The sequence below is a fragment of the Pholcus phalangioides genome, unplaced genomic scaffold (assembly GCF_987345545.1).
Source record: "Pholcus phalangioides strain wild (caught in Gottingen) unplaced genomic scaffold, Ppha-v1.0 ptg000022l_1, whole genome shotgun sequence".
Taxonomy (NCBI): Eukaryota; Metazoa; Arthropoda; class Arachnida; order Araneae; family Pholcidae; genus Pholcus; species Pholcus phalangioides.
This window is the reverse complement of record NW_028301615.1, coordinates 18094336-18118767: the sequence shown is the minus strand read 5'-3', so window position 1 is coordinate 18118767 and position 24432 is coordinate 18094336. Positions and strand designations below refer to the sequence as shown.

Below are 24432 nucleotides of genomic sequence, written 5' to 3'. Positions count from 1 at the left end.
TGATTTTTCTGAAGCCCTACGAGGCAAATTTACATGCTTACTCCCGAAAATCCGATTTTTATGAGGAGTTCCCTCTTCTCTTGGGGTGCCCGGGTGGGCTCATGCGTTAAGAGGCGGTACTGCATGTATATAAAACAAATTCACATAATTCTCTTGATAAAAATGTATCAATATTGTGGGGGGGCCCTTCTTATACGCACTCGACCCCGGGTTGTCCGGCTGGGCGCTTCAGTTAAGGTTCTGGCTCTCGGCAGGACCTGTTTCTAAGTTCGAGCCGTGGGTGAATAAGAGTTTTTGGGGGTACCTTATATGTAATTTTCTTTGAAGTAGAGGCGTGTGCATGGATGGGTGCACGCGTTGCGCCAGAAATACAAAAAGGCAGTTTTTGTGGCCCTGAAAAAATTTGCTCTGGCCACGTGCCCCATTTACCCATGCGAGAAACAGGCCCTCTGGCTCTATATAGACAGTTCCGCTTCATTATTAATATAGTCAACCCCCACCACTATATTTCACTTGAAGCTTCATCTCTACATCCGAATTTTTATTTCCACATCATTTTGTGTCTCCTTTCGCAGAAGTCACTTAATATTCACCTGTGGCCCCCTTAGAAAATCTCAGAACAGCAGGGGGGTCGAATGGCCCTCAGATTGAGAAACACTAGACAAAGTATAGTCCGTACTGTCTACCGAAATACTCACGAGTATGGGCATGTTGAGAGTATAGATCATCGCTTCCGGGTCGGCGGAGATGTTCGGCAGGAACGTGAAGGTCTTGAAGTCCTTGTAGGTGACCGTATCGTTCAGGAAGTCCCAGTCCATGACTTTCTTGCTACGCCGCTGCCTATGGAAGACAAAATACAGATTGGTGTCTGGAGGAGAAACTTATTTTGGTGGCTATAGCCCAGGGCGGCAAGTTCAGAGAAGAGGCAAATTTCAAGAATGTGTGGCCAAGAAAATGAATAGAATGGGAGAGGGGCGGCAAAAAAAAAATTGCATAACCTTAATTGAATCAGCCTCTGAGACAGTAGGGGACTTGCTCACGCTGTGACCTAGAGTTCGTAAGCACATGGAGTGACCTACCGCGTGTGCAGGCATGTGAATGACCACAAGAGTGACCTACCGCGTGTGCAGGCATGTGAATGACCACAAGAGTGACCTACCGCGTGTGCAGGCATGTGAATGACCACAAGAGTGACCTACCGCGTGTGCAGGCATGTGAATGACCACAAGAGTGACCTACCGCGTGTGCAGGCATGTGAATGACCACAAGAGTGACCTACCGCGTGTGCAGGCATGTGAATGACCACAAGAGTGACCTACCGCGTGTGCAGGCATGTGAATGACCACAAGAGACTACAGAGAAGAACTAGGTCAGTGTGAGAGTGCAAGGCATGTGAACGACCAAAAGAACCTAGATGATTAAAAGAGTAACCTATAAAGCAAAAAACCACGTCAATGAGCACCCCAGAGCAAGTGAAAGTATGTGAGGGGCCAAAACAATGAGCACTCATGTGAATAACTAAAAGATCGACTCGGATTGTGTGCATGGAAGTGACTAAAAGAATAACTAGAGTCGGGTGCACTTGCAAAAAAAAAAAAAAAAAAAAAAAAAAAAAAAAAATGGGGGTGGCGGACAAGTGGGTTATAGCACAGGGTGGCGAATTCGAAAAAGGGATTAGTCAAGAATAGAATGGAAGGGCGGCGAAACCATAAATGCGCCTCCGTAAGCTACTGGTGTGGTGATATACATACTCGAATACGTATGGGCCGACTTCTTGCAGGATGGGCTTGGCTCCCTTGTGCTCGACTTCGTAAGGATTCGTTACGTTGAACAGGTGCACGGAAAGGTAGATCGGGATCGGCGTCACTTCCCATTTCTTGAAGGTGTCTTTGCCTTCCGCCAGCACCAGGTTCTGCAATACAGATGAACATGCGTGAGAAAAAAAATATCCAGATTTACATGCCAATAAATAGTTACGAATTGTTATAACGACATTGCATAATCCGAGAAGCGCCTCGTCGTTATAACCGTTGCAATTGGTGTTAACGTTTTCACGACAGTTTTTTAGATGAAAAATGTAATCTGATTATGGAATCAAATACTGCGCGTTAGGGGTCATTCAAGTATTAAGTCAGCATCGGGGAGGGGGGGTCAAAAGTGGCTGAAAATCTGCTTACGTAATACTTGAATGGCCCCTTGACGGTGTTTGATCGAGGAAGATACGGGAAATTGAATCAAAAAAATACGGGACATCAATTCAAAGTTTTTTTTTTTAACAGCTGGCTGATGTGAAGATATTTCGGGAAGAATTCAACTGCCCCTGCAGGGAATCGAACCTACGTCCTTTCACTTTCCGGGTGAACGCCCTAGACCAGTGGTTCTTGAACTTTTCAAACCAGCGGCCCGGTTTCATTCATATTTATGAGTCGAAGGCCCGGTCAAACCACACAACCAATGGAAAATGAATGAGGAAAAATGGAACGGCTAATCACTCGCGGTCCGGTATGAATGATATCAGGGCCCAGTACCAGGCCGCGGCCAGGCTGTTGAGAAACACTGCTCTAGACTACAGAGGTAACGAATATCTCAATCTTTCCTTGGAGCTCGCGTGCGCTCAACGGGACCGTAAATGGACGGCGAGACCTAACTCAGGCCAAAGCTCAATTGCTGACAATGCCACCAGATGGCGACTTATCCGAAGATGATCGGTCCGACCGCCCATGTTCAGTGCACACGAGCTCCAAGGAAAGATTGAGATATTCGTTGCCTCTAGTCTAGTGCGTTCACCCGGAAAAAGTGAAAGGACGTGGGTTAGATTCCCCGGAGGGGCAGTTGAATTTTTTCTTTCTTTCCAAAATATATCTTCGCATCAGCCAGCTGTTAAAAACCTTTGTACGGATAGCGGAGAGTAACATTATCGTCGGACATCACCAATTGTCAACGAAATCAAATATTCAGGGGGGGGGGGGGTCTGAAGTGTTTGCCCCTGTAGGTGCTCGTCTTGAGCTTTATGTATGATTTTATCTTTTATAAATGCCAGAACTTTTGCTTTGCCACCTTGAATTTTAAAACCACGGGTCTTTGCCCCTCAATTTCTGTCTACTTTTACTTATTCAAAAGCAGTGGTTCTTAATCAGGGGTCCTCAGAGACTCCACGGGGCCCGTGACCTTGGATGAGAGCACAAGCTCATTCTCTGTAGCAATGAAAAAACATTTTTTAAGGGGGGGGGGGGTCCATGGTCCCCTCCCGTGCCAATCTTTCACAAATTTTCGAACATAAAAATTAAGAACCTTAGGCAAACCCTTTCCCCTGAAGAGAAAAAAATTTGCAATTTTATTTTTTTTAAAAAAATGAAAGTTGCAAGGTTTCATAGAAAAACTCAAATTGCCCCACGTTGGGAATCGCCGCTCTAAACAGTTGTCCCGCAAACGTGGGCCCACCTTTTATAGCCAAATAACTAAACAACTTCGATAGGAACCACCCTCCTTTTACGGTCGCTAGTGGCGTCGGAACCAGATTTACCGCGGGTGCGCTCGAGCAACCACAGAAATATGTAGAATGGATCAGAGCACCTCCTGAACGGATTCACGAATCTATATTTCCTACGCGAAACCCAAAACGAGCACCTAAAGGTTCGATACACTGCCGATGCCTACCCCTCAACGGATCGCCGGTGTCCACAAAAGACTAATGCATTGAAGTAATACAAACGACACAGCGCGCGCGCGCGCCATCTTCCATCCGACTTTTGCGATCCTCGATTTTCAAAACATTCACTTTTTGGCCCACTTTGTACTTACTACAAATATATACATTTTCCGAAATTAATATTCAAGAGACTGCTAAAAATATTTCTGTAGTGCAGACGGAAAAACCCCGCGAGCACCGAAAAGTTATCTGCACAATAGCCGCAGAATTACGAGTCACGACAGGCATTTCAACGGGGATTTATTAGAGCGACTTTTGAGAAAAGAATGTTGTGACTACGTGACACTGAAAGCATTTGACACGACCATGATAATACTCCCCCATAACGTCCTCACCACCTTGACCATAAGCACGCTTCACAGTCTAGAAGTTTCCTCAAAGGATTTATCAACGTTGAATAATATTTCTAGGTTAAGGCTCAAGGCCTACTCTCTACGGGATGTTTATGTGGCCACGTGTTAACAAAAACATCTGGACGATTTACTTTTGTTGCCGTCGCGTGGCCGACGAAACTTTCAAGAATTGTTTTGATGGCCACGCAAGTAAAGTTTAAGGCAGCGGTTCCCAACCGGTGCTCCGCGAGTACTTCCCAAAAACTCCGCGGCCGCTCGAGTAAAATAAATCTGCAAATTTAATTTAAAATTTCTATGGTGGGACCCCGAAGGAATATGCACTAAAAAAAGGCCGAGAGTCTATAAAAGTTGAGAACCACTGCTGTTTTGGTTACATGCAGAGTTTCCTAATCGCTGCTTTGGCCGTTCGCTGTCAGTCCTTCGCTCTTATGTCACTCCCATGCACATTTGCGTACGCGGGGGGGGGGGGGGGGGTCTAACCCCCCAAGCCTAGATTAGTGTCATTTTGCAGGAAAAAACGTGAACCCAGTTAAGAAAAAATTGAAAACCGCGAGAAAATTCTGCGTACGCCTATGCACACATTTTACCAAAGTTACATTAAGAGCAACTTTCAAGCGGCTTTGCATTTTACAGATCGCTCTTTACGTCACTCATGCACATCTTTATGCCACTTCCATGAATAGACTTTCTTAATTACATATGTGTATACTTGAACTCGAAAATCAGCACCGTATCTAATATAGGCAATATGGACACGAAGTCCCGACTATGGACACATTTGTTAAAGTTGTCCCGTTTCACCAGTTCTGATCCCAAAACCCAAAATTTTGGGGCCTTGGACGAATTATACTGCTCATGAGGAAATCCATCTCTGATGACGAGATCTGGTATTACGGTTTTGCGAATGAATGTAAAGTGGTAGGCTGGTGTGTACTTTCATCCTAGCGAGTATTCTCTTAAGTCGCACCCCATCATCGTGGACTAGCGCCAGGTTGGGATCTTTGGCGGGCTCTAGTACTGGAGGCCAGGGACAACTCTTGCTTTCACACGCTATAAATTAACTATAGAAGGGCCCGTGGAAAGTGACCGGGGTCCGCAAAAAATCCCATATCCAGAATGGGGGGGGGGGCATGCTCTCAGGCATGACTTACAGCCTCGTCAATAGTGAATTATTAATTTATAGGTGGAACACTGAGAATAGTCCCGAGCCCCAGGATGAAGCCGCGTCTCACAGCTGTAATGAAAGCTTTTCTTCCCCCCCCCCCCCACAACCGCGAGCAATTACATGGCGCGTTTTCAGACATGATCAATTCGAAGCACGTGACCCCATAATGAATGAATTTATACGAGCATCAATTAACAAGTCGGCCGAATGCCAACTCTTTCGCTATGGGACGGGACCAGTTGCGAAATCTCCCGCCATTATCGAGATTCAAGTTCAATGATTGGTCAACATTATCCTCTGTTCCCATGACAAAGGGTCAGTCAGGTTTTTTCCCCCCTCGTGATCGCTCGTATTCATTACAGGGAATTGGCTTCGAGTGATGGGCGTTGGCCGAAAGACTGAGTAAGAAAAGAGTTATTTGGACCAACACTTAACTGCTCGATGCGCATGTTTGGCGCGTCGCATCGGTCACCGGAGCCGGTCACGTACGTTATAACGTGGTGACTTTCCTTAATGGCTTTTTCGGAAGTAGTCATGAGTCATCATGATATTTCAATTACAACATTTTAATACGAGGTTGAAAACGAAACCAATTTCGCAATACGCTTGATTACGTCATGGCAATCGACATAACCGTAGCCATTTTTTGATGAAAGTAGCCATATTTTGGCGACTTCTAAAGTATTGCAAGGTAAGGTATACCACGAATACATGACTTTGGCCTCCATTACAAAAGATGGACAGATCTGTCCCTCCCATACGTTGTTTTTTTTTGGCAAAATGCCTTTTTTGACAAAAGTATTTGAATACTGGTAGATGAGGATCCAAGTAGAAGTAATGTCCGGTGAGTATACATGCAGTGATCATTCACCGGCGGGTCCCTTCACTCCCTAATAAGCGGGGAAGTGTTTTAGCTCTGGGGTGTTGGAGTTGTGAATACAGGTTGTGCTAATGGAAACAAAAATATTGACTAGTTAAGTGACCACACGTTCCGTATACAGGGTGTGCCAGAACTCTGCCGCTAAAATGAGTTATAGTACCATAAAGATAATTTGTTCAATGGAGTCTAGGGTCGACTAATGATATTTGCAATGTTAACATGGAAATTGGCGTCAAAAAAAAGGAGTAAAGTTACTTCCTGAAGTGATACTTGAAATGAGGGAAAGTATTTTCTTTAAATTTATATATATATATATATATATATAATATAATATAATATATATATATATATATATATATATATATATATATATATATAATATATATATATATATATATATATATATATATATATATATATATATATATATATATATATATATATATATATATATATATATATATATATATATATATATATATATATATATATAATATAATATAATATATATATATATATATATATATATATATATATATATATATATATATATATATATATATATATATATATATATATATAATATATATATATATATATATATATATATATATAATATAATATATATATATATATTATAATATAATATAATATAATATAATATAATATAATATAATATAATATAATATAATATAATATAATATAATATAATATAATATAATATAATATAATATAATATAATATAATATAATATAATATAATATAATATAATATAATATAATATAATATAATATAATATAATATAATATATATATATATATATATATATATATATATATATATATATATATATATATATATATATATATATATATATATATATATATATATATATATATATATATATATATATATATATATATATATATATATATATATATATATATAATGTTACTGCTAAAGCCCGAAGTTGGCCACTTCGTAAACTGGCCGGCCCAGTTGACCGGGTCAATGTTAAAAATTCGAGCTCTCGCCGAACCCTATACATCCGGATCCCTATGATTCCGGGTCATCACGTTGACGTATTCTTTTGCGATAATGTCTTTATAATTAGCCATAGCAACCCTAATGATCAAATGAATCCGTATCGACATCTTAATGATCCATATATTAGGGATCAATATAAGGGGCCGGCAAAAGCCAAGCGAAAAGACGAAATACGGGCATTGGCTGGATGGACGAGCGTTGAGCTTAGTTCGCGAAGTGACCAACTTCGGGCTTTGGCATTAATATTTGGGAAAGGAACCATTTTCCCCTTCGTAATCGTGATTGGAAGAATATCCGTCACTTGTCCTGATGTAAGGAAGGTTGCCATATTTTGGCGGTGTGTTAATGCACGTATCCTTCAAATAAGCGGGTTAGAACCATATTTTTCTCTAATAGGGAAAAATTCTCTTTACTACTATAATGAAGGGTGATAGTACGAGTTTTGGGATCATGTACAGCGGGACAAATCTGTTACTCAACGTTATGTCTATTTTGACAAAAAAAGCAACTTTGATTACTAGTGGAGCCGAATCATGTGGAAGTAATGTCATCGTGTTAGTGAGGAGTATGCATGATGCAGCAATCATTCACCGGCGGGGTCCCTGGCACCCGTTTTCTTCACTTCGGGTGTTAAGCAATGACGTCTTAACACATGGGTCCACCCGGGCACTGCCCAGGGGCCTCAAGAAGAGGGCCTCACAAAAATTAGATCGTTGAAATTTGAGATTGCCATATAGGGCCTCAGAAAAATCACTTGGCCCAGGGGCTCATTATGCTCTTAAGACGGCCCAGGTGTTCACTCCCGTTCCTTCAAAACTTAAATTCAAACAAAGATATAGAATTCTGGAAATATTGACCCCCCGTGCTACAATATACTGCGGTGGTGATTGTTAACCAAAGACCGGCTCCTCTGCCTCCTCTTATAGTTCGACTACATGCGTTGGGTACTTCCGGAGATACGAGCGCTTAAACAATTTCGTCACGCAACTTTGAGAATGCTGCTCCCAGTATAGTCAGGCGATTTAAAAAGATGCATTCACGTCAAAAAATTAAGGGCGTCCATTGCGGATCTAATGTGATTTAGGGATGTCGCGGCTAAAAAAAAAGTCCAAACATTGAACCCTGGGACCCGAAATTGCATCTCGAACTCTCTAACCGCTTCGCTTACAAGGTTTCGGTGAGAAATTCAGATCTATTTGACTAAATGTGCGAAAAATATGGTAACCTCGTCCTAACCTAACCACACGTTAGATAAAAGAAATTGAAGAGAAAATGAAAGGTTAGATAAGTGCAGATAAGAGTCTAGTTATACCAAGTAGATTTCTTTTTTCACCCTGAACCAACCAGATCATTTCTTGCTTTTATACGTATATAGTAGAAGGATACATCATATTTGGGGGAAAAGTCAATATTGTAGAGAAGTAAAAGGAAGGTAAAAAGAACTTCGCAGGGTTACAACAAAGGCCGACTGAGATAAGAGAAAAGAAAACAGCTCGTTTGACTGGACGCAATATTACGTCCTTGATCGTAAAGTGGTTAAAAACATGAAGATTTGCTGACATTCAAGTTCCTTTCTAAAGAAAAATAACTCGCTTCGTTCAAATTTTTTTCAGCCAAGATGATGCAGGGTATATTCGTCTCTTCACACACCTGCAATATTTCCTACAATTTCCATCGCTAAATTGTGCCTCCGGAAAAAATGATTTATTACATATTCTCCTTGAAGGCCCCTGAAAATCTAACTTCAAGAGCTGCCCCCCTCTGATGAGCGCCTCCTAAAGTTCATATTCATCATATTTATAACTCAAAACTTACACAATCCTTTAAGTCATGCTTAACTCCTCGACGTCAAAAAAATTCTACAGCGAAAAAACTCCCACACTATTTGTGGCACCAGAGTCTGAAAGGGTTATACATTTAATATAAATTTGCTTTAGAGAAGCCTGCGAAAAATTCTGGCTTCGGACCCGCCAGACACCTGTCTAGGGAATTGAGTGGAGGGTCTAGGATGTGCGTGAGTAAGCTGTACATTAGGCATTGCGAACGGAACAGTGGAAGGGGTGAATCACCGAGGGAGCGTATAGCGAGTGAGGAGGCGATAGTGGCATAGGTGGGAGGGCGGCATTAGCAAACAAGTCTAAAACAGCAAAGTTTAAGAAAATTTGAATTTAGTCGCAACTTTCCACGAGTTTCCTTGAATATCGTTGCGGATAGAAAGGAGTCTTCAAAACCATATCTTATCAGGCATTACGCAACCAAAGCATCTCTCGTTAATGATTCCTTACTTACTGTCCCACAATGTCTAAAAAAGATAGAGACGGCATAAGAAATGAGATAAGGTCGTCAGTCTCTTGTCGCCCCTCTGGCATAGCTCTACACGTAATCTTTATCGCAGAATTTGCTCTCTTCTCTCTCCCCCGCTATTAAAATTTTGTGCCGACGAAGCGATAATTCAAGCATCCTCTTGAAGTTAGGTGCGAAACTAGTCCACCAAATGCACATGCTACTGCGAGCCAAAGTCTGAATTCGGTCCTATCATTGAATGATAATGATCGAGTCTGGATTCCTTATAACACGTCACTCAAGAAGTACAGCTACCATTTATTCCTTTGATATGGAAATAGTCAAACTCCGTTATAACGACCTCTTATCGCGTAGATAAGCAGTTACAGTAGATTCTCCCAGTAGAAAAATCTCGCCATTTAAAGCCAACTCCAGTGTCCCAGAAAGTTTTCCGACGGACTTTCGAGCGAATAACTTCTGTAAATTTTAAACTGCTATTGAAGCTCCTGGCGCCAAAAAAAAGGGAAATTCTAAAGTCATCCTGGGAGTGACGGGGAAAATATTTGATATACAATACCGTTGCGAAGGAACGATTTCCCCCCCCCCCCCTTCAATTGCCTGGGACTGAAAAATTTCCCTCTAATCATGAGTAGGGTTGCCATATTATCGCGATTTCTGCTTGCACGTATCCCTTGAATAAGTTGATTGCGACCCTGGGGTTCCATTATGAAAACTGTCAAAATGGGTACTATCAAGTCTCATTTACACGGTAGAATTATTTGACTCTGCATAATATCGTTCTCACGACATATTCGCACTTTTGTGGTTTCTCTATAAAATTAAAGCTGAACACATTCATGGTATGTTTGGCTACTTTTCCCATTAATGTGGCGAAAACTATTCGTAGCGAATTTAGATTGTACATTGAATAGAAGATGAACATACACTTCCATCTGCTATCAATTTATCTGAGTGGAGCATACACACAACAAGCATGACAAACTTCGCATCAGGTTCACTGCACACGCATTCCGACATGTCCATATTCCTCTGCGTAATTTCTAACGAATTGGTACAAGGTACACGTCTGGTTTAGTAGTATTCAATGTACGTTTTGGTATCCACAACCAAGCAAATGGTATCTGAAGTCTGCTTCTGTTCTGCATTTCAGTACCTGCGGTTTCCAAAAAGATAGTCCTGGGTCTTCTAGGAGTCCAAAGTGGTGGGGGAACAATGAAATTTCAGAAAAGTATATGGCGAGCTGCTGTAGTATAAACCAGATTAAATTGTGGGGGAGGGGAACCAATGGGAGTAAAGAGCGTACGGCAAATATAATGTCTTTACGAGAAAGAACCATTATGGCCCGACATATTGGTAGCATCTGCTAGAAATTAAGCTCATTGACTGCATTTGCACGAGACTAGCGTGCTTTCGTGCTGCTAAGTAGATTGTGTTCCCGGGACCTATTTTCTGTTGCATTTCACGCTATCCGGAGGTGGGGGGGGGGGGTTGGGAAGCAATCACCTTTCCCAGGGTTACACCAGGCTAGGATCTCTCGTTCAGCATTGTCATCTTTTGGATAAGTCGACTTTACAGGAAAATGTCCAAAGGGGAAAAACACTCATTATCAACATGCAGAGACCTCAGCCGACTTCATTCTGGTAACGTTATTGCTCGTAATCCAGTCCGAAGGATGCAGAATTGACCAGGGACGTACACAGAATTAACTTTTTAGGCGAGACGCTGGGGGGATTAGGGAGGTAGGGTACAGGGAATATTTCCTAGAAATATTAAAACTTTCAATTTACTATCCTCAGGAGAGATTTATCTGAACAAAAGCAGGATATTGAAGACGTCAAAATATATTAAATGTCCGATTTTTGATTGCCTTGGGGAAGACACTGTTCCCTCGTTTTCATGCCCACTTCCACCTGTGATCGTAACCCTTCCTCAGAGACTTACTACAAAAACAGACTGAGGACCACACTGAGGTGGAGGAAACAATCTTTCATACTTGTCTTAGCGTCCTGTCGTTTAAGTTTTGTTTGTGAAACTCGGATGAAACGCCCGCTACAGCGCCAACGAGCGGCGAGTCACGTGCCCATAAAGACAAAACTATCGGAGTCCAGCGGAAATTCCTACAGAGATAAATGGCTTTAGAAAAATGAATATTCAATATCCCAACGTACGTATGAATGAAATAAATTCGCCGGCGATTCAATTAACACGATTAGGTGCCGATAATTATCAATTATCAATACCGGAAGATAATTGACTAGACAAAAGAAAATGCGGCTGTCCCTCCATAATCGACAAGTTGGAAGTTTCCACGTGTTTATCTCGAGTCACGCGACACCTGCGAGCCGTAAAAATGACTGATCAATTAGTTTGACTGAATGAAAGCGAGGGAAAAGAAACTCAGGAGACTAAACAAAATACGTACATATTATTCCGAATATATTTATTCGCCCGAAGCGTGTCCTAACCTTGCGAGCTTTTCCACGAGACTTTCCATTCGTGATCCGAATGCAGAGTAATTCAATAAAGTAATAAAAAAATGGTATTTAACCGCTTTTGGTGGTTTGTTTGTGAACGATGACTCCAGGGCCTGACTCTCGAATAGTTTGACCGCAAGTCGGTCAACGATATTATAACCGTTCATGTTGCGAAACATGCCCGAGAAAAAGGTTATCGTATATATAAAAAATCTGGTTTTATTTACGGGATTTCTACATAATTGAGAAAATGACGGTTTGATCACCTCCCAGAGCCAATAAAAACGACACCATTGTGCCATTAATCATTGTCCTCATCACATACGACTCATAATATACGCGGCCATAAACGCGGTATAAAACGCGATATTCAAGGAATGAAGAAATTGGAGGAGAAAAAACCGCAGCGTTTTTGCTTTTTTTAACAAGATACTTGGTCAAAATATGTAATCAGATGCTGTGATGAAATTGTTTCAATAAAAGAAAGAAAATGCTAAAGCTTTCTCAATGATTTTTTTTTGTTTAGATGCATGGGGTCGAAATTACTTTTCGAAGAGACGTCATAATCAGCATCACTTTGAGGGACAGGCACAAGATGATCCCCATAGAAATAAATGTTAAAATTGCCGAATTTACTGTAGAAACTTGGAGATTTAGTGGGATGGATTTTCTGCCACAATTTTAAAAATTGAATTCTCTATTTTTGAAATATTGAGTTCGCTTAGAGATACGAAGCCCAGAAAATTATATATAAAGTAATTGGCCGGACCTACTTTTGAATATCCATGCAGTAACAGAAAAAGTTGAAATCAATATCTTCTCGAGCATGAAAATATAGTTTAGGATGTTTTAAAATTATGGGCCCCATAAAGTACATTGAAGAAATTCCGCAGCTTTAAGCATTTTTTGAAGTGCTGTGGTGGTCGAGTGGTTATAGTGACGGACTCGCGATGCGAGGATCCGGGTTCGAACCCCACAGTGGTGGTCGGCTGAAGTTGGTTTTCTGTGGTTGCCAACTTCAAGGCGCAAATGCGAGCCGATCTCCCCGTTAAAAAGTCTCGCCACAGAGCAACAGTCCTACAACGATAAATCATAACACTTCACTGTGGTGGCAGATGGCAGCACTACACATAAGCATTACAGAGAAACACACTTCACGTCAGGTTTCACTACACGTACACTCCCGCATGTACGGATTCGTTGGGGGTTCAGCGGGGGGGAGGTGCTGTGTGGTGTAGCAGTAGTAGGTAGGGCCTCCAAAAAAATGGCTCGAGGATCCATGATGTTCTTAAGTCAGCCACCTCGTTGGGCAGTTTGCCTGTTGTGGCGTTGTATTTGTATAAGTAAAAGCAGGCAGATGGGTAACTTGAACTTCAAAAGAATTTTCGAAACATCTAGCGCCCATCAAAGAAAAAGATTCAGTTCTACGTTTCTTTAATCTATGTTTTCCCGAGTCTCGCATGAAGTCGCCATATTGGTTACCTTGGATACAGTTGTCCCTAAAAAAAAAAAAAAAAAAAAAAAAAGGAAAATATCACGTGATCCAAAAAGCCTGATGGAGCTTAAAGCGAAACAAGCACTCATTTCCTCAACGGGGAGTAGCATATCTTCGAGACTGACCGAATTTTAGGAGGTAAAATCCAGGTGGCGTCGGCAGTGCTCACAGTATATTTGATACCGCGGGTTCGAGCAACCACCTAGAATTCAGAAATCGATGAAAAAGGAGCCACCTCGGATGTAATTTTTTGTCGCTTATTCAGGGAATGTTCGTCTGTCGTTCATATGCAGCGTTCAAAAAATAGATTGACACTCCGACTTGACTGGTATACCTTGGTTTCCCTCCCCCCCCCCCCCCAACTTTAAGTTCCCCAAGTTCGGGGCGTGAATTCAAGAGTTTGTCGCTCGCTTGAAACAATCTCCCCGCAATGACAGACCAACACGATACTCTCACAATATGAAAATTCAGACAACCACCACTTCCAAATAAGGCGGTAGCACCACTAGATTACGAAACGCGTATAACTCTGGCATGTGGAAATGCGCCCCTAACCTGGACTAGAGACTGGCCAAGAAAGATTAATAACAACTGGCAATTTTAAGAGAATGCTAGATCCTTCGGAACTTTAATTGAGGTATTGCCGGATTATACTAAAAGATTGATTAGCATTCGGACAGGATCACGAACTATTGACGTTATAATCAAGGTGTCACGATTATAGTTCGACTTGAGATTGACATTTCGTAAACTTCCTAGAATTTCCATTGAAATCAATAGAAAAAAAAACTCTGAAGGAAACCTTTCTTCATTATTTTCGACACCTCGCAAGGTCCGATCTCCAACACCTTGAGGAATGTTCGAGAACTCTTCCGAGAAACCACGTAGTAATTTATGTTTAAATCAAAACGCCCTTTTTCCTCCTATTTTATAAAGAAAAACCAAGTTTTAAACACATTAGGAAGTCGTTTTCTAAATGGCAACACCATTTCCTCCAAGGAAAAAAAAACACAAGATGACGTTTTCGTTAATGAAAACAGCATAATAGTTGCAATGAAGAGTCATCAAAAAGGTTGACGCAAAATAGTCAACAGGAAAACTATTAAAAATACGATAAAAATGTTTACATAACACTACAGGAAAATTTCGTTTCGAAGTGGGAGGGAGAGTCCAAATACACCCGAAAAAAAAAAACGCGATCGACATTGTTGCCTAAAAGTATGCGTGTTGTATATCAAATGAAAGCCCGTTTCATAAGCTTCAAATTGAGACCATAGTCCGGCCTTTAGCTGAAACGGGTCACGAGATAATTACTTCTGTAGTCCCATAAACGGTAAATCGATATGGAAAACATTAGCTAAGAGATAAATACTAACATTATAATAATTAAGACTCGATAACGCTTTACCGAGGAGAATCTTGTTTGAGAATGTGCCGATAGAAATTACGTAATATCTTGTCATTCATGCTCAGTCATAATACCAGGCTATGTGCCCGGGTTTTCTTCAATTACTGGAAAAGTGACAAACCATCATGAAGGAACGAACTGTTATACAAAATACTGGTAGGATTAAAGACGTGACAGACCATTGTAAAAGGCATGTGTCAAACGCAAAGTCGGAAAGGTGCCACCTTCCTTCTCGATCTTCCAATCGGTCTGACCACACATTGGTCGAAGAACGCCAACAGTTTGAACAGTGTTCTTGAAAAGAATATTGAGCCAAGCTGGGTCAGTGTGTAGTCAGCCTATGACATTGCTGCTTCCTTGCATCGCGGAATTCAAATAATTGTGAATGACTTGTGGCTCTGGCTTAAGCGTTTAAAAATTTAGCTCAACGTATGAATGAAAAAGCACTACGCTAATGTGGTGCTATAAGCACTGCGTCGTTGAGTGACTAGATTGTTCAGTATATCCTTCGTGCACAGTTTCTGGATGGTCACGTGCATTGTCGGAATGTAGTGTTAAGGATCTCGTTGCATTGACGTCACATTTTTCTGACAGAAGACTAAACTAATTTGGGCGACATTTCGGAAGTCAGAGTGCAGTGTTCCCGAAATGTAAGTGGCGTAGAGAAGGTCTATGATGTGGTTAATGAACTTTTTGCTGAGTAAGAGTCCGATCAAAATGAGATGTTGACCTTCCACCGTCAGCCCCATCACCAGATAAATCGACGTTATCGCGGATGCGCTTTATGCAATTGAACATACGAGTGAACGACGATAGTTTTCTTCATTGGTCAGGGTATGGCGAGATCCCATCAACACGAGCCCAGTTCTAGATCCACGAGATTACGCGTATTTACGCTGTCGTCGATCAGATTGTGCAAAAGTTAACTGCGCAAGTCAGCGGGGAAAATAACGCAAAACAATCGCATCGATTGAGTGGCCGCAAAAGTCGCATTTATCTGATTGTAAAGTTTCCAAAATACATATCTGTCCGTGGGAAATCCAACAGATTAGTGCGAATTCGGAATCTTCAATTAAGGGCATTATATTTATGTCCTTGGTATGACCTTGTGGCTACCCGAGGAAGAGCCGTCGGTTCTAATTCGCAACATGATGCACATGGGTGTCAAATGAAACTAACTGTATCGAATTTCATGCAAACTATAGACAAAAATTCATATGCCCCAATTAGGTTGTGCAGCTATTCCAAAATTGCACGACGAGTGCCTAATGGCTCAATTTAAAATTGCATTTCAGGGCAGATTGCAAGAAAATTTTCTGCTTGAATGTCACTACTCACAGTAACCATCAATGAGTAAAGGTGGGTTTTCCATTTCTCATTGATATCGATGGCGTTGCTCACTTGCCAAGAGCGTCGAGTCCTATCTTTGTTGTGTAATGGTGACTCCGACCTCTTCCCCTATAATTCTTTGTGCCGCTAATGTCAGCTTCTTGAGCCAACCACTTCCGTTCAACCCACGTGAGCTGTGACGACTTCAGGAAAAAAAAAAATGGGGGTGCGGAATACCGCCGGCATAAACTAAGCGTCATGTAAACGGGTTGTACCGAAAGTACCCGTTACAGGTAATTTAATGTAATGTGGGGAGCCGCGGCTAGACGTTGACCACGGCAAGAGATCGGCGGCTGACAATTTTCAGAATCATTGGGTTAGATCAAGATTTTTCCAGCATGGCACAGGTGCTTGACTACCTCCTTCGTTGAGACAGCAGTGGCCATGTTAGAAGGAGGGTTTAAAAATCAAGGCGACTAGAAAGTGGATTCATCGTTCTCCATCTTCGAACAAAAACTGGTTTTTCCACTCGGATATGACGTCTAATCGTTGAAAGTAGGATAGGGAACCACTAACAAGGAAAGGATCCCAAGGGGTCGTACTCAAAAAAAATTATGAAAACATTTAATAACATTCATCTCTCCCAAAACCACGAAACAAAATTAGCGGCGTTAAAAACAATTATTGAAGCCGTAAAAAATTATTAAAAATCACAACAGTTGGCCACTCATCACCTTTCGCAGCTTCTTTTGGCGATATATCTATAAAAACTTTCCTACAGCTGTTCTAGAAAACCAGTTATTTGTCTGCTTTACATGATCATGCGTTTGAATGACGTCACTGGATTTTTAAATCCATTTTTGACCTCTAAAATAGCTTTCAAAATATGAATATTTTCACATTTTTTGAGTGACCTACGAAATAAATTATTCCGGATTCATATTCTTGTGCATATTTAAATGAGTAGAATAAGTGACATTTTTCTTCTAAACTTTAGGCGCCTCAAAGGAAAGGGTCAAAAGGTGACGTCTTGAGAAGTGGTTGCACGCATTGTCCTCCATATTTGAACTGATTTTGCAGCTCCAAGCGACGTAATATAGAAACAGTTATTGGTTATAGTGATAATGCGGACTTCATGCTGAAATACGACGGACGAGTCAGAGAAGAGCTTAAATTCCTGGACTATTTTAGAAGACTCGCTTCTAAATAGAGTTTCAAGGTTTGGGAAGCGATTGAAACTTGTAATTGATAGTACATACGAGTATAATATTTAAAACCTGACAAAATTCGAGATTTTTCCCCCGAAATCGTCGACAATTAATTACATTAGAAAGATAAAGAGGAAAACTTCGCAAACACTTTTGCAGTCACTTTTGTTCTTTCCCGTGCAAATTTCTCGAGGAAAAACTTCAATTTTTTTTTTGAAAACCAAACTTGTCAAATTAGCCCTTGGTGTTGATGCGTATACAAGGCTATACGTATTCAACATTCAAGGAAAAAAAACTTTTCTAGCTAAATATCAGATAAATAATACATCATCCGTCAAGCTGATAGATACGTTTGACCTCATCGGGTATTTTAAAACGCTTCAATGACCATAAACGGGTAATTTTACTCCTTTAGGGGAAGAGAAAAAGAAACAAAGGACAAATTGACTCTAAAAAGAAAATTTAAAACGTTGCCTTCATTTGAATATCTCTCATCCAGTAATAAAACAACCGCAACTTTACGCAACGAATTTGAAATCGCACCCTTTAAAAAAAAAGGGTCAAATCTGCTCAATATATTAGCTATTATCTATGCCAAAATAAGATTGCACAAATCGGATCACTTCGGACGTAGGTATATTAGGGATCAAGGTTGAGGCTATAATGAGCGCTTGGTGAGCATCGCCGACGTCCACTCAACGTCCTTGTCCCCAAATCACTATCCATGCTTAAATATCGTCCAACAGGTGAAGGCGAGAGAGAGAGATCAGCTGATGTTTTTCGAGGGAAACAGGTCAGACTTTGGGTCCGATTCGAGACTGCAAATCTCGAGGGCATTTTTGTTTTTAATTTTATTTTGGTAACTGAATATGCAACATTTTCGCCTACTCCTAGGAGAAAAGTCTCGCACTCAGACAATAAAACACGTGCAAAAAAGGATTTGTAAACAAATATGTCCGCCATAAAGACACACACACAATTCCGATTCCAGACATGATCCGATCGTTGAGAAATATTTTATGCCAACTTTCATCCGATTTGGGACGATCCTTACCAATTACCAAGAGGGTTTCGAAACACGATAGCCAAATGATTTTTCGGTAATAATTCATAATTTTGAGTTCTCGTGAAATCTCGTTTGAAGGAACCAAGAAGCGCCGTTGTTATCATTCTGAAGGGTCATAGTCCATTCGCCTTGATCGAGGTCTCGACCATTTTCTTTCTTCTTTCCTTCATTGGAAAGATAATTCTCTTATGTTGCGTAGTCATTGATATTTTACCCGATAACTTTAAGAGAGTTACTGGCTGCCCCTAAAGTAATTTCTTTAAATAAATACGAATACAACAGCGTCTAGGAGGGGCCAGACACGTACTTGTAGCAACGGAAACTCAGTTTTAATGCAATTTCGTGACAGCCATTTGGAAGCGATCCTCTTGATATACGAATGCAGTATAGGCGCCATATAACAAGGGCTATCTCATAAGGCACTGAAATCTACCAACTGATGGCACGAGTGACGTCATTCCCCCTGCAGAACCGAGAGTGCCAGCTTTGCTACCTTGTTAATTACATCAGTTTGCACTTAATCGCTGTACTGACCATTTCACTGACTTATTTCCAAAATTAATTTTTTTGATTATTGTGATTAGTATTTGTATATTTATTGGCTTGCTTCGTTCAGGTTATTTACAATAAGAAATTTGCACTTTCTTGTGAGGTTACTTCGGCTGAGAATATCCATTTTAGCGTTGAATCACGTAGACGTCCGTCAACTCGTATGGGTTGATTGAAAGCGAACTCTAAGACTAAATTTCAATCTCTTATATACTTTCTAATAAATTTTTAATTACCTTTTTGTTTTCATTTGTAGCTTTTAAAAGCCTTTGACTTCGTTATTACCAATACAACTTTAACGTAAAAATATGGGAAGCCAGTGGTGTCGAAGCCGGGTGAGCTGTGCGGGTGCTTGGACATCCGCAGTAATTTATATATGCAGGGCGAGACTAATTCGAGTTACCGTGTTGTGTGCGCACACTCAGTTTTTCCTCAAAAATTGCTCATCCGAATACAACCAGATTTTTAGGATATCTTAGTGAGACCGTGGGAGAGAGATTTATGGAACAAAAAAGTAATTTTCGACCACCAGGTTAAGAGTTCTGATCACAATAAGGCTCAACCGCCATCGATGAGCTCGCTAGGACTCCAAGGAGTCTTATTGGCTATAGCGATGATGCTGACGTGACACTTTGCACTCAAAAGTTGGATGAGTCAGCCAAGAGCCCTAAACTGAAGAAAAATGGGTAAAATTGAAATTATTGAGGGAACCTGGGGAATGAAAAAGATGTTTTATGGATAAAACTGCCTTTATTGCCCGAGTCAAACTAAGCAAATCAACACCCGTATAAAAACACTCACGCTAAACGAAACGAGCGAGGTCATCCGGGATCAGAAATGGCTGCCAGACGCTAAAATGAGCGAAAGTTTTCACTAGGTCTCGCGCAGTATGGCAGCAGCAAGGTCGAAATAAACAATATGGGACTTTGACATGTAAAAGATGTTTGTACTACCACGAAAGCGATACAAAAGGCTGAATCCTTGCTCATCTAATTATCAAAACAAAAATTCCTTGAAGTTTATGAAAGCCGTCTAATATCAATACGAGGTAATTGCATTTTATGCGTTCAAATAACAAGTGTTACGCATTGCTGAGCAACGGCGTATGTGGCACGTAACGTTACACGACGGCCATCGTTTCATTTGGGATACTTCCTCCAAAGTCCTAACGCGTTATTGCAATTTAGGACCTTGAACCGTCATTTACGAGTTCATAAATAAAACGTACCGCTATAACGATGGTCAGTATCGTTTAACTGAACGACGAAATATTCATCTGTTAGTAATCCTTGTCCAATGATTCTTCGCCGACGTCGTACCTTCTATTGTATTGAAATTATTCTAGTCGGAAAATTCTGTTTTCCTCGTACGACATAATTATTGGTAATTTGGAAGGTCGTTCAGGGATTTTCTCTTCTTCTAAGAAACGGTCGACCCTCGTGACCTTTCACGCAATTACGCGAAGCATTTGTCGTAAATATTTTTGAAAGCATTTCTTTAAAATTCTGCAAGAGGAAGTATTTGGATGTATATCGTTCGTAAATTCACATGATAAATAAAATTGAAAGTGACATTGTTGTCGAAAATTTCTCCGGCCGTTTCCTTTTCCCGCAAACATTTCTCAGATCAACTCCCATCTTGCCACGAACATTTTCAATCCTTTTTTCCCCCCACACGTCACGAGTACTGTACCCATCAGAAGAGCACCACGTGGCAACTGACCCATACTTAAAACAGTATATTGCCAGCTCTTGAATGCAGTTTATATACGTAATTTAAAAAAAGGAGGTCCACGAATACTACTCCAGTATGGCCAGCGATGCACATTTACACACACTAATCACGCACGAAAATTGCATGTTTTCGTGCATTTAATAGTATCAAGGGTCTATGAAATAGAGCATAAGCATGGATCACTTTTAGGTGCTGATGTGAGCAACTCAACAGTTCGAAGATGCCTCCCATTGTAGAACATTGGTTGCAAGCTGTTCGCGGAGCTTCCAGCAGCCTAGGAAATTTAGTAAATAAAAAGGCCCTCAAGTGGCTTCACCACAGAAATTGATTCTAAAAAACGATCCAAACCAAAATTTGGGAACCGCTGCTGTTAGACTATAGAGCAATAAATTGAGCGGGCAAGGGGGAATAATTAAAATTAGATCAATGGGGGTGTGGCCTTTTAAAAAGTTAATATTGATCTACAGCAATAGTTCAAGACTTTTTAATGCTTCTAGCTATCCTTGAAAATTGACGTTGGATAGACATTCAGTGAACTTTTCTCCTCCCAGAATTCCTCCCCTGAACGGCCACGAGGTGCTTCTGGGGGATACGCGGATGCTCTCCACCGAGGAGGGGACTTAAGGATACATAGCCCAAAGTCCTGTGAGGCCAAAAAGAGGCCTCTCAGGCTGATGTACTAGGCTTCACTACCGGTCGGGGACTGCCGCTTTCTAAAAAGAACTTTCATACTTTTTCGGGGCAACAGCAGCCAGAGGTTACGAAAATATCAAGTCCCGACCTTTAACACTCGCACGAGAAATAAATTCGGGTCGAACAGAACGGCAATAAATTTTGTGGGAAGACATGGTTCAAGAAAATGTCTGTCCTACACTGAAAATTACGTGCGGTGAAAATTTTATACGAGAACGAACGGGCGTGACATGTCTGGCGATACGAATGGACACTTGTAGGTAGGCCCGTGAGGGAACTTGTTTTCTTTAATCGGGTCCGAAGTAACAGCATTAGATGAAATTAGCTTTTACTGACTGGAAAAGGCCAGTCATTAAAAACTAATAGTTTAACTAATATAAGTATAAAACTAATTTGCGATAGAAAAAAAAATCCCGTGATCAGTTGCAGTTTATAAGTAGTCATTTCCACTACCGATTAAAAACAATCTCGTGCCCAATTATTCAAACACGCGTAATCAATTGGAAGCGGATTGCACAAATGTTTGACTTGGTCATCGATTGAATGACGTGTCACGATTGTTAAATACGTTAAGGGAAGTAATGCGGTGAAGCATCCGTTAATGAAAGTCTGAATCAGGAGTGTCCAACCAGTACTCCGAGGACGTCGTGGGGGAACTGAACACCCTTGTGGATGCTGCTCAGACTTAAAATCTAAGTTTGAATTTAGGTGCCACGCCACCCAAATACCTTCCCCCATTCGGGCAGTTCCTAAGCTGGCGGTTTGCTCTTAAGGGGCAAGGAGAACCAGCTCTATCTTAAAGCTTTAATTCAGTCAGTCCCTTAGGAGCCAGAAATATTTTCCGACGAAAAATGGTCCTATTGGAGCAGTGATTCCAACGTGGGCATTAACGCCCATTTGGAGCGATGAAATGTTCCGGGGGTGGTAGAAGCTACCGATCTATGGGTTAGATTTGTTGGAGGGGCGATCGGACAAAAAGGTTGGGAAACACTGCATTAGAGTTTAATCTAGTCCCAAAAAAACATTTTTAGGACTAGATTAATCAGATGCCGCTATAGATGGGGGCCCGGGGCGGCGGGGACGCCAAGTCAGGGAAAGGAGAAAATTTCTAGAAAAATTTGGGAAAGATGTCCCAAATTCAAACAATGAACGAAGTGGATGGAATAAATTGCAGAGGAAAGATCTCGTAATTTTTGATCGTATCGCCATACGCATACATATCTACGAGTTCACTGGGTAATTTTACTGGTGCGACTTAAAACACCAGAGGGGCACCGAAAAGATGTCTCGCACGGACGAGAATTTAATCTGCCTCTGTCATGACCCCTTCCAACGTCACTGGACACGCCGAAAAATTCTGAAAATTGCCCTCGGTATCCAATTTAGCAATGAGAAGTTTGAGGGAGGGCCTGTACCAATTTCAGCCATCATGGGTTACCGGGTGCCTGGGGATTGTCTCGATTCAAAAAAGCTGGACACTACGTTCATTCTCAAGTCTAACATATTCCAACGTCGACATATGCATGTAAAAATCTGAGAACTTTCAAGCTCTTTGAATTAAGTTAAATTGAAGTAAATTTAAAAATGATTTAAATGAAATTAAAATGTAATTTATATCAACATAAATATGCAAATTTAAAACTAAGAAAATTGGAACAGGATCCGAAATAGCGTGATTATGACGTTTGAAATGAGCAAATAACACGTTGATCAGCATTTAACGAAGCGAACTTCCCAACTAAAGGAAGCCCCCACTGATCGTTTCGTCTACGTCTGAACGTGGTGGTCTAAGTCTTTTCGTCTGTTCTGAACGTTTCGTCTACGTCTGTGGCGAACATTTTCAGTTGAGATTGGAATGTAGTTGATTGACCGAAAGCCTTATAAACAACGCGGACCCAGACTTTTTAATCCCGAAATCGCAGATGCCGGCCGTGGAAGTCTTCAAAGAAACAATACAGTATTTTAAAATCGAAAGCCAATTAAACAAAAAGTCGCCAAAACATGGTAAGCTGAACCTACAAAAACCGAAACCAGAGAGGAAAGTTTACCATAAAGAGTTCCGCGTGCATAATTTCAAACCTGAATAATTCCACTCTGAAATTGAAGCTGAGTAAGAACGATTACATCGCGTGTAACTTTAAAAGCGTACGGCACCCCATATTTTGTTCGTATTCTGCTGGGGGGGGGGGGGGCGACGGAGTCACTCGAACATTGTCAAAATATTGTCTAAAATTTGGTACGAAAAAACGTTCGAAAAGTAACAAATTAGTGTTGAGCAAAGATTTCAGTGATTTTTGGACGATTTTGAATCTGGCATTGTTTTTGTCAGACTGGCTCTAGTTTTTAATATAAAATGAGAAATTCCAATGTGCATGAGCAGCATACAAATCACATTAGTTTGAGATGTATACTCTCAGAGCCAATGCGGCGAAATCAACACCAATTTTTAGATTAGCCCCAAACACATATACCCCTAAAACCATTATATAAATTTCCTTAATAACATCGAAATTTCTGTTCAGTAGTGCAATTGCGGGGAAAGGAATTGTAGCAAAACCTGCCGTCCTGCGACAGAGCACCGGGATCAATAACGACCCCGAGAAGAATCGAGAGAGAATTCATTAAGCTTGATCACAGAAATGAAGACGAGCACCCGTGCAGTGCTGAAGATAATTCTCGTGTTAGCAGCATTAATGATTAAAAAAATAAAAACCAACATCACTGTGGCCTAAAAGTCAAATTTGAATAAATTAGTCGCGCCTAAAGAAGTACATCTATTAAAAATTTTAAACTATTTTTCATTTTCATGCAGCCCACATTTTCGTAGTCCTCACCGGTTGAAAAAAAGGACCCCCAATCCGTGACGTTAAATCCTCGAATGATTGTTGACTTAACGGGTAGGCCATCAGGGCCTCAACCAAGTGAAACAGGCAGGGCCGTCCTGACGAATTTTTTTTGTGTTATCATTTCTAATTATTAAGCAATGGAATTTTTAGTTTTGATTGCACCTAAATTTCG

The 24432-nt window shown here is 40.8% G+C and overlaps 1 protein-coding gene across 2 annotated transcripts in view; it reads right to left on the bottom strand.

Annotated features, from left to right (window-relative positions):
• LOC149069925 (platelet glycoprotein 4-like) overlaps nt 1-24432 on the bottom strand; it is a 72140-nt gene that overhangs the window by 20542 nt on the left and 27166 nt on the right. For both annotated transcript variants that reach the window (XM_089250184.1, XM_089250185.1), the window contains exons 2-3: nt 1752-1912; nt 699-840 (exon numbers count right to left, since the gene is read on the bottom strand). In XM_089250184.1, the coding sequence (XP_089106310.1) occupies nt 699-840; nt 1752-1912 (303 nt within the window). The remainder of the gene's footprint in view (nt 1-698; nt 841-1751; nt 1913-24432) is intronic.